Here is a 12277-nt window from a genome sequence, read left to right as displayed (position 1 = left end):
GAAATGCTGAATACAACAGGTGTAGTAGACCTTACAGTGAAATGCTGAATACAACAGGTGTAGTAGACCTCACAGTGAAATGCTGAATACAACAGGTTAGTAGACCTTACAGTGAAATGCTGAATACAACAGGTGTAGTAGACCTTACAGTGAAATGCGAATACAACAGGTGTAGTAGACCTTACAGTGAAATGCTGAATACAACAGTTAGTAGACCTCACAGTGAAATGCTGAATACAACAGGTGTAGTAGACCTTACAGTGAAATGCTGAATACAACAGGTGTAGTAGACCTTACAGTGAAATGCTGAATACAACAGGTGTAGTAGACCTCACAGTGAAATGCTGAATACAACAGGTGTAGTAGACCTTACAGTGAAATGCTGAATACAACAGGTGTAGTAGACCTCACAGTGAAATGCTGAATACAACAGGTGTAATAGACCTTACAGTGAAATTCTGAATACAACAGGTGTAGTAGACCTCACAGTGAAATGCTGAATACAACAGGTGTAGTAGACCTCACAGTGAAATGCTGAATACAACAGGTTAGTAGACCTCACAGTGAAATGCTGAATAACAACAGGTTAGTAGACCTTACAGTGAAATGCTGAATACAACAGGTGTAGTAGACCTCACAGTGAAATGCTGAATACAACAGGTGTAGTAGACCTTACAGTGAAATGCTGAATACAACAGGTGTAGTAGACCTTACAGTGAAATGCTGAATACAACAGGTGTAGTAGACCTTACAGTGAATGCTGAATACAACAGGTGTTAGTAGACCTTACAGTGAAATGCTGAATACAACAGGTGTAGTAGACCTCACAGTGAAATGCTGAATACAACAGGTGTAGTAACCTCACAGTGAAATGCTGAATACAACAGGTAGTAGACCTCACAGTGAAATACTGAATACAACAGGTGTAGTAGACCTTACAGTGAAATGCTGAATACAACAGGTGTAGTAGACCTCACAGTGAATGCTGAATACAACAAGGTGTAGACCTCACAGTGAAATGCTGAATACAACAGGTGTTGTAGACCTCACAGTGAAATGCTAATACAACAGGTGTAGTAGACCTACAGTGAAATGCTGAATACAACAGATGTAGTAGACCTCACAGTGAAATGCTGAATACAACAGGTGTAGTAGACCTCACAGTGAAATGCTGAATACAACAGGTTGTAGTAGACCTTACAGTGAAATGCTGAATACAACAGGTGTAGTAGACCTTACAGTGAAATGCTGAATACAACAGGTGTAGTAGACCTTACAGTGAAATGCTGAATACAACAGGTGTAGTAGACCTTACGTGAATGCTGATAACAGGGTAGTAACCTACAGTAAATGCTGAACAACAGGTGTAGTAGACCTCACAGTGAAATGCTGAATACAACAGGTGTAGTAGACCTTACAGTTAAATGCTGAATACAACAGTTAGTAGACCTTACAGTGAAATGCTGAATACAACAGGTGTAGTAGACTTACAGTGAAATGCTGAATACAACAGGTGTAGTAGACCTCACAATGAAATGCTGAATACAACATGTGTAGTAGACATTACAGTGAAATGCTGAATACAACAGTGTTAGTAGACCTCACAGTGAAATGCTGAATACAACAGGTGTAGTAGACCTCACAGTGAAATGCTGAATACAACAGGTGTAGTAGACCTTACAGTTAAATGCTGAATACAACAGGTGTAGTAGACCTTACAGTGAAATGCTGAATACAACAGGTGTAGTAGACCTTACAGTGAAATGCTGAATACAACAGGTGTAGTAGACCTTACAGTGAAATGCTGAATACAACAGGTGTAGTGACCTCACAGTGAAATGCTGAATACAACAGGTGTAGTAGACCTTACAGTTAAATGCTGAATACAACAGGTGTAGTAGACCTACAGTGAAATGCTGAATACAACAGGTGTAGTAGACCTCACAGTGAAATGCTGAATACAACATGTGTAGTAGACCTTACAGTGAAATGCTGAATACAACAGGTGTAGTAGACCTCACAGTGAAATGCTGAATACAACAGGGGTGTAGAGACCTCAAAGTGAAATGCTGAATACAACAGGTGTAGTAGACCTCACAGTGAAATGCTGAATACAACAGGTGTAGTAGACCTTACAGTGAAATGCTGAATAACACAGGTGTAGTAGGACCTCACAGTGAAATGCTGAATACAACAGGTGTAGTAGACCTCACAGTGAAATGCTGAATACAACAGTGTGTAGTAGACCTCACAGTGAAATGCTGAATACAACAGGTGTATAGACCTCACAGTGAAATGCTGAATACAACATGTAGTAGACCTCACAGTGAAAATGCTGAATACAACAGGTGTAGTAGACCTTACAGTGAAATGCTGAATACAACAGGTGTAGTAGACCTCACAGTGAAATGCTGAATACAACAGGTGTAGTAGACCTTTACAGTTGAAATGCTGAATACAACAGGTGTAGTAGACCCACAGTGAAATGCTGATACAACAGGTGTAGTAGACCTTACAGTAAATGCTGAATACAACAGGTGTAGTAGACCTTACAGTGAAATGCTGAATACAACAGGTTTAGTAGACCTTACAGTGAAATGCTGAATACAACAGGTTGTAGTAGACCTTACAGTAAATGCTGAATACAACAGGTGTAGTAGACCTTACAGTGAAATGCTGAATACAACAGGTGTAGTAGACCTCACAGTGAAATGCTGATACAACAGTGTAGTAGACCTTACAGTGAAATGCTGAATACAACAGGGTAGTAGACCTCACAGTGAAATGCTGAATACAACAGGTGTAGTAGACCTCACAGTGAAATGCTGATACAACAGGTGTAGTAGACCTCACAGTGAAATGCTGAATACAACAGGTGTAGTAGACCTTACAGTGAAATGCTGAATACAACAGGTGTAGTAGACCTCACAGTGAAATGCTGAATACAACAGTGTAGTAGACCTCACAGTGAAATGCTGAATACAACAGGTGTAGTAGACCTCACAGTTGAAATGCTGAATACAACAGGTGTAGTAGACCTTCACAGTGAAATGCTGAATACAACAGTGTGTAGTAGACCTTCACAGTGAAATGCTGAATACAACAGGTGTAGTAGACCTTACAGTGAAATGCTGAATACAACAGGTGTGTAGTAGACCTCACAGTGAAATGCTGAATACAACAGGTGTTAGTAGACCTCACAGTGAAATGCTGAATACAACAGTGTGTAGTAGACCTCACAGTGAAATGCTGAATACAACAGGTTGTAGTAGACCTCACAGTGAAATGCTGAATACAAACAGTCTAGTAGACCTCACAGTGAAATGCCTTACTTAATAGGCCCTTAAAAAAACATGCAGTTTTAAGAACATAACCAACAACAAAAAAATAGAATAAAAATAATTAAAGAGCAGCAGTAAAATAACAATAGCGGGCTATATACGGGGGGTACTACAGAGTCAATGTGGGGCTATATACAGGGGGTACGGACAGAGTAATGTGGAGGCTATATACAGGGAGGAGAAGTCCATGTGGACTTATACAGGGGTACGAGAGTCAATGGTGAGACCTATATTACAGGGGTACCGGTACCGACGTCAATGTGGGAGCTATATACAGGTTTGCCTCTAGAGACGAAACCTTCTCTCTGTCAATCACTAGTTTATCTCCACTGCACTCACATTCCACCATATCTTTATCGGTCTTAATTATGCGAATTCTATTCACCACCCCAGAAATCAGACTCCTTTTTATTATCTTGCCCCAACGCACTAACACCGAAGTTCTTAAGCCTTTAAGCGAACCCTGTATTCCTCTCCTTCCCTTTTCCTCTTGATTGTAGAGGTAACCAGTTCGTAAGTGTACCAGCCCAGTTCCACCCCATTCCCCAGACCTCTCATTTGTTGAATCCTGTTAACCGTAAAACCTTTCCATTTAACATAAAGCCTCCTCCCTAAGTTGTTATTCACGCTTTAGCACACTCCACACACCTGACCTCCGTTCTGAATCCTGGCTTAGAATCACCAAAAAATCAAAATTTCCCACCCCAACTACAACTTTTCCGCCAAAGATAGAACTCCAAAGGGGTACCGGTGGAGGTGAATGTCCCTATACCCGACCAAGAGATAGCCAGAGTTTTCATTCAACCTGATCGCGAAAAGCGTCGCTGCTTATATCACAGGCCAAACCAGTTGAGTCTTCTACTTTTAAAAAATCCACCTTTCCAGAAATAAGTCTCTCACTGTGCTCTTTTATAGACCCCCTCACCTCCAGCGTCCCCTACACCATATGTGAATTACTGTCCCGCCATATCTTCAGAGTTTGTACTTTAGGTAGCCTAAACTGCGACATGCTTAACACCTCCCCATCCTACAATCTAAGCTAATTGCGCTCTCAATCTCACCACAAATTTATCAAGAACCTACCAGGTACAAACCCTAAATCTGTAACACGGGCACCCTCATAGATTACAGTGGTACCAAGGTCATTCACAGAGTTCAACTGACCAAATGCAGCTGCGCCTCATCTTAATACAGAGGTGAGACCTCTGCGTGTCTGTCAAACCAGATCACAACCGAATACGTTAACGTGCTACAGTTATTCATAATGTCCGTTAATGGGTCCTGTCGGGAGTCCTTCAATAATACGAGAGCCACCCGTGCTATCCCGACTGTCAATAACATCCGACTCAATGTGACCATGACTAAACACTTACTACACGGGAGCCAGCCCGGTATCCTGGATAACCATTAGACCTTCACCAGCATGTCACAGTAGAAAAAGTGACTTCTGCGAGTACTATCATCTTAATAAATGCAACATGCCGCGCGATCAAAAAATGTCTTAAGTCTAGAACTTGAAGAACAATATGCCTTAGTTCACTCCAATCTGACTGTCCTGACCAGCACAAAAAACATCCGCGTTACTGCCATTAGCGTTGATAAGCATACGTAAAATTTCAGAATTAAAGAGATACCCAATGGTACAGAGTCAATACCATCCGTGGACCAGCTTGAAAAGTCACACACAGGAGAGTGTACTTTTTCAAAACAAAATTGGTTTTACCGGTACAGAGTCATGTGAAGCAATCGCAGGCGTTAGATATAAAACACTTCCCAAAGTGATTACGTACAGAGTCAATGTTGGAGCAGTCTAGACCCACTGCCCAAAATCCATACAATGGGAGAATAACACCTCCTGCCCAGCGCCATCGCCACTGTTAGATCGGTAGCAAGAGAGATCACCCCATGTTGGTCTGGCTATATACATAGCAGGGGGTCTACGGATAAATAAATCGGACCATACAGAGTCTATCAAATAATAAGAATTCGACGGCTATATATACAGGATAAGCAATTTTCTACCTGCCATGCTTCCAGGTACCCCGTACAGACTCAATGTCACCCGCGGCACCTTCCGATCCCCAACAGCCTGCACCACTGCTTACCACAATTTGCCTAAACCCTTATTAATGCACACATCTCTCTCCTTCTCCACAGTAACCCACAGTAACCCAGGTAACCCACAGTAACACACAGTAACCCAGGTAACCCACAGTAACCCAGGTAACCCACAGTAACCCACAGTAACACACAGTAACCCACAGTAACACAGGTAACCTGATCAAGCAGGATCAAATAGTTAGACAGAAAACTGTCCTGTCCTGATCTAACTGTGTATTTCAACAAAGGACTGTGTAACACACAGTAACCCAGGTAACCCACAGAAAACTGTCCTGTCCTGATCTAACTGTGTATTTCAACAAAGGACTGTGTAACAAACAGTAACCCAGGTAACCCACAGAAAACTGTCCTGTCCTSATCTAACTGTGTATTTCAACAAAGGACTGTGTTTTTGATGTTGTTGTTTTTAATGTTGTTTGTTTCAGCTGTTGATCTGACGGAAGACACTTTGACAGTGGCGGACCAGAGTGAGGACGGAGGGGAGGAGGACACTTCCCTCTGTGAGCCCTGTGTGGACAGCTTTCTGCTACAGGCTGAGACAGGAGGGGGGCAGGAGACACCTCACCCCATGGACCCCCCATGGGACCTCCCACACCCCAACCTGCCCAAACTACTTACCAGGCTGGGCAGCCTAGAGGGTGAGTCCCAAATCAGCCCCTAGCCCCTGGTCCTGGTCTGTAATCATGCTAGCTAACTATAACCAGCCTCTGTTACTGGTCTGTTAGCATGTTAGCTAACTATAACCAGCCTCTGTTACTGGCCTGTTAGCATGTTAGCTAACTTTAACCAGCCTCTGTTACTGGCCTGTTAGCATGTTAGCTAACTTTAACCAGCCTCTGTTACTGGCCTGTTAGCATGTTAGTTAACTATAACTAGCCTCTGTTCTTGGTCTGTTAGCATGTTAGCTAACTTTAACCAGCCTCTGTTACTGGCCTGTTAGCTAACTCAAGCCAGCCTCATACAGCTAGCTAACTCCAACCAGCCTGCTAGCTTACTAACTCTAAACAGGCTCATACAGCTAGCTAACTACTGTCCAGGCTGGGCAGTTTAAAGGCTAACTCTAACCAGGCTCATACAGCTAGCTAACTACTGTCCAGGCTGGGCAGTTTAAAGGCTAACTCTAACCAGGCTCATACAGCTAGCTAACTACTGTCCAGGGTGGGTAGTTGAAAGGCTAACTCTATCTAGCCTGCTAGCTTACTAACTGTAACCAGCCTCAAACAGCTGGCTAACTACTGTCTAGGCTGGGCAGTTTAAAACTTCTTCGGGATCGGTGTCCCTTCCACGGGACGGTTGAGCTAACGTAGGCTAATGCGATTAGCATGAGGTTGTAAGTAACAAGAACATTTCCCAGGACATGGACATATCTGATATTGGCAGGAAGCTTAAATTATTGTTAATCTAACTGCACTGTCCAATTTACAGTAGCTATTACAGTGAAATAATACCATGCTATTGTTTGAGGAGAATGCACAATTTTGAACATGAAAACTTATTAATAAACAAATTAAGCACATTTGGGCAGTCTTGATACAAAATTTTGAACAGTAATGCAATGGTTCATTGGATCAGTCTAACACTTTGCACGTACACTGATGCCATCTAGTGGCCAAAATCTCAATTGCACCTGGGCTGGAATAATACATTATGGACTTTCTCTTGCCTTTCAAAGATGATGGTACAAAAAAATACCAAAGAACGGTAGGTTTTACTTTGTATTAWCTTTTACCAGATCTATTTTGTTATATTCTACTACATTCAGCCAGCCTTGAGCTAGCCTCGAGCTAGGCCCATATACCAGCTAATTCTAGGGCTACAATACCTCCTTTGCCACTTGGCCTGGACCCTTCATTGTCGACACGGAGCCCCGCCGATCCATCACGACTGGAATGCCGAAGTGATCGCCCRATGTGGTCTTAACAGGCTATTCTGTTACGATGTCGCCAAAGAACCATCTACTAGCCCCGGCCAGCTAGCTTTTCTGAACGCTGTGTCCTCTGCTCGCCTAGCGTAGTAATGAATACCAAACAGCACCCTGACTCACCTATTGCTGCTCTTCTGACCCTATGATCACTCGGCTACACAGCTGATGCCCCCTGGACTGTTTCAATAACATGGTACCTCATTTTGTTTATCTGTTGGCCCCAGCCTCAAACTCAGGTCCTGTATGTACCTAACTGACCCACTCTGCCCATTCATCGCCAATTACTCGTTGTTGTCTTAGCTCTCCTGATCAACACCTGTGATTGCTTTATGCCTCTCTCTAGTGTCAATATGTCTTGTCCACTGCTGTCTTGGCTAGTTTTTATTGTTTTATTTCACTGTTGAGCCTTCAGTCCCGCTCAAAATGCCTTAGATAGCTCTTTCGTCCCACCCCACACACATGCGGAGACCTCACCTGGCTTAACTGGTGCCTCTAGAGACGAAACCTCTCTCGTCGTCAATCAACGCCTAGGTTTATCTCCACTGTACTCACATCCTACCATATCCTTGTCTGTACATTATGCCTTGAATCTATTCTACCACGCCCAGAAATCTGCTCCTTTTATTATCTGTCCCCAACGCACTAGACGACCAGTTCTTATAGCCTTTAGCCGAACCCTTATCCTACTCCTCCTCTGTTCCTCTGGTGATGTAGAGGTTAACCCAGTAGCCCAGTTCCACTCCCATTCCCCAGGCGCTCTCATTTGTTGATATCTGTAACCGTAAAAGCCTTGGTTTCATGCATGTTAACATTAGAAGCCTCCTCCCTAAGTTTGTTTTATTCACTGCTTTAGCACACTCCACCAACCCTGATGTCCTAGCCGTGTCTGAATCCTGGCTTAGGAAGGTCACCAAAAATTCAGAAATTTCCATCCCCAACTACAACATTTTCCGCCAAGATAGAACTGCCAAAGGGGGTGGAGTTGCAATCTACTGCAGAGATAGCCTGCAGAGTTCTGTCATGCCATCCAGGTCTGTGCCCAAACAGTTTGAGCTTCTACTTTTAAAAATCCACCTTTCCAGAAATAAGTCTCTCACTGTTGCTGCTTGTTATAGACCCCCCTCAGCCTCCAGCTGTGCCCTGGACACCATATGTGAATTACTTGTCCCCCATTTATCTTCAGAGTTTGTACTGTTAGGTGACCTAAACTGGGACATGCTTAACACCCCGGCCATCCTACAATCTAAGCTAGATGCTCTCAATCTCACACAAATTATCAAGGAACCTACCAGGTACAACCCTAAATCTGTAAACACGGGCACCCTCATAGATACAGTATCATCCTGACCAACCTGCCCTCTAAATAGACCTCTGCTGTCTTCAACCAGGATCTCAGCGATCACTGCCTCATTGCCTATGTCCGTAATGGGTCCGCGGTCAAACGACCACCCCTCATCACTGTCAAACGCTCCATAAAACACTTCAGCGAGCAGGCCTGGGTATCCTGGAAGGTTATTGACCTCATTCTGTCAGTAGAAAAAGTGCTTTCCTTATCATCTTAAATAAGCATTCCCCATTCAAAAAATGTAGAACTAAGAACAGATATAGCCCTTGGTTCACTCCAGATCTGACTGTCCTTGACCAGCACAAAAACATCCTGTGGCGTACTGCATTAGCATTGAATAGCCCCTACGATATGCACATTTTCAGGAAGTTAGGAAACAATATACACAGGCAGTTGGGAAAGCAAAGGCTAGCTTTTTCAAACAGAAATTAGCATCCTGTAGAATAAACTCCAAAAAGTTCTGGGACACTGCAAAGTCCATGGAGAATAAGAGCACCTCCTCCCAGCTGCCCACTGCACTGAGGCTAGGAAACACTGTCACCACCGATAAATCTACAATAATAGAGAATTTCAGTAAGCATTTTTCTACGGCTGGCCATGCTTTCCACCTGGCTACCCCTTCCCCGGTCAACAGCTCTGCACCCTGCACAGCAATTTGCCTAAGCCTCTCCCATTTCTCCTTCACCCAAATCCAGATAGCTGATGTTCTGAAAGAGCTGCAAAATCTGGACCCCTACAAATCAGCTGGGCTAGACAATCTGGAACCTCTCTTTCTAAARTTATCCGCTGCAATTGTTGCAACCCCTATTACTAGCCTGTTCATCCTCTCTTTCGTATCGTCTGAAATCCCTAAAGATTGGATATCTGCCGCGGTCATCCCCCTCTTCTAAGGGGGTGACACTCTAGACCCAAATTGTTACAGACCTATATCTATCCTACCCTGCCTGTCTAAGGTCTTCGAAAGCCAAGTTAACAAACAGATCACTGACTATTTCGAATCCCACCATACCTTCTCCGCTATGCAATCTGGTTTCCGAGCTGGTCATGGGTGCTCCTCAGCCACGCTCACGGTCCTAAACGATATCATAACTGCCATCGATAAAAGACAATACTGTGCAGCCGTATTCATCAACCTTGCCAAGGCTTTCGACTCTGTCAATCACCGCATTCTTATTGGAAGACTCAACAGCCTTGGTTTCTCAAATGACTGCCTCGCCTGGTTCACCAACTACTTCTCAGATAGAGTTCAGTGTGTCAAATCGGAGGGCCTGTTGTCCGCACCTCTGGCAGTCTCTATGGGGGTTTTCACAAGATTMAATTCTCAGGCCGACTCTCTTCTCTGTATACATCAATGATGCTGCTCTTGCTGCTGGTGATTCTCTGATCCACCTCTACGCAGACGATACCATTCTGTATACTTCTGGCCCATCTTTGGACACTGTTTTAACAAACCTCCAGACGAGCTTCAATGCCATACAACACTCCTTCCGTGGCCACCAACTCTTCTTAAATGCTAGAAAAACTAAATGCATGCTCTTCAACCGATCGTTGCCCGCACCTTCACACCCGTCCAGCATCACTACTCTGGACGGTTCTGACTTAGAATATGTGGACAACTACAAATACCAGGTGTCTGGTTTGACTGTAAACTCTCCTTCCAGACTCACACTAGGCATCTCCAATCCAAAATTAAATCTAGAATCGGCTTCCTATTTCGCAACAAAGCGTCCTTCACTCATGCTGCCGAACATACCTTCGTAAAACGGACTATCCTGCCGATCCTTGACTTCGGCGATGTCATTTACACAATAGCCTCYAACACTCTACTCAGCAAATTGGATTTAGTCTATCACAGTGCCATCCGTTTTGTCACCAACGCCCCATATACTACCCACCACTGCAACCTGTATGATCTCGTTGGCTGGCCCTCACTACATATCCGTCGCCAAACCCACTGACTCCAGGTCATCTACAAGTCTCTGCTAGGTAAAGCCCTGCCTTATCTCAGCTCACTGGTCACCATAGCAGCACCCACCCATAGCACGTGCTCCAGCAGGTATATTTCATTGGTTACAACCTAACCAACTCCTCCTTTGGCCACCTTTCCTTCCAGTTCTCTGCTGCCAATGACTGGAACAAATTGCAAAAATCACTGAAGCTGGAGTCTTATATCTCCCTCACTAACTTTAAGCATCAGCTGTCTTAGCAGCTTACCGATCATTGCACCTGTACATAGCCCATCTGTAAATAGCCCACCCAACTACCTCATCCCCATATTGTCATTTATTTTTGTTGCTCCTTTGCACCCCAGTATTTCTACTTGCACATTCATCTTCTGCACATCTATCACTCCAGTTTTTAATTGTTAAATTGTAATTACTTTGCCACTATGGCCTATTTATTGTCTTACCTCCCTAATCTTACTACATTGCACACACTGTATGTAGACTTTTCTATTGTCTGCACATTTGTTTATCCCACGTGTAACTCTGTGTTGCTTGTGTCGCACTGCTTTGCTCTATTTTGGCCAAGTCACCAGGTCGCAGAACTTGTTCTCAACTGGCCTACCTAGTTGAAAAAAGGTGAAATAATAAAAAATAAAAAATCCTTTCACATTTCCATAAACTTCAAATGATTTCCTTTCCAATGGTACCAAGAATATGCATATCCTTGCATCAGGTCCTGAGCTACAGGCAGTTAGATTTGGGTATGTCATTTTAGGAGAAAATTGAAAAAAAAGGTTCCGATCCTTAAGATGGTCAGTGAACTAGACGTCACACTTGGGCTGACAGGGGGTCGTCATAGTATCAACGACAGTGCCGTATGAAGACAGGTAGACACTGTAACAGACCATCATAGTATAAACTACAGTACAGTATGAAGACAGGCAGAAGCTGCTTCTCCAAAACAAATCCCGAACACACTTATAGGCCATGTCCTTTCATCGGGTCTAAGTGTCGTCTTGCATCGAACTGAGCATGTGCAGGCCGTCAAATCAAAGGCACTCCTTCGATATGAAGTTGTTTTTGATGAACATGAAAACATGTCAGTCTCACGAGGTTGGAGTAAAACCATGTTCAACTACTTCAGACGTTGGCTCGAATTTAGATCGTACCTTTAGGTTTCGAGAAAATGAATTAAGGAAGAATTTTTCACTTCTCTTATTTACTTCTCCAACCTGGGCCTGGTCTGTTTGATGTGTTTCGTAAGTCTTCCCAGAAGTCTTGTGATGTTGCACCTCTGGGTTTAGAAACTCTCTGACCTTATATCTTATAAGTAACTCTATGTCTGATAACACATCCTCACCGTATCCCATGAAGAAGATCACCCAGGAACTTCACCATTGCAGATGTATTAACTAATATTATCATTATATTACTGTTCCCCTCTCTATGGGTCCTAACCTAGAGAGGAAGAGATCTCCAGCAACTCTACCCAGGACGGTCACCATTACATTAACTAATATTATCATTATATTACTGTTCCCCTCTCTATGGGTCCTAACCTAGAGAGGAAGAGATCTCCAGCCACTCTACCCAGGACGTT

The 12277-nt window shown here is 43.6% G+C and overlaps 1 protein-coding gene across 1 annotated transcript in view; it reads left to right on the top strand.

The window, feature by feature from the left end:
• Window positions 1–5887: 5887 nt before the first annotated feature.
• The window catches only part of LOC112078605 (phosphatase and actin regulator 3-like), a gene marked incomplete at both ends in the record, with an annotated part of 13833 nt that continues 7443 nt past the window's right edge, over window positions 5888–12277 (top strand). Inside the window, one exon of the mRNA XM_024144784.1 lies at window positions 5888–6100. Coding sequence (XP_024000552.1) covers window positions 5888–6100 — 213 coding nt within the window. The remainder of the gene's footprint in view (window positions 6101–12277) is intronic.

This window comes from Salvelinus sp. IW2-2015, unplaced genomic scaffold, assembly GCF_002910315.2.
Source record: "Salvelinus sp. IW2-2015 unplaced genomic scaffold, ASM291031v2 Un_scaffold5945, whole genome shotgun sequence".
NCBI lineage: Eukaryota > Metazoa > Chordata > Actinopteri > Salmoniformes > Salmonidae > Salvelinus > Salvelinus sp. IW2-2015.
This window is presented reverse-complemented; position numbering and strand designations above follow the sequence as displayed.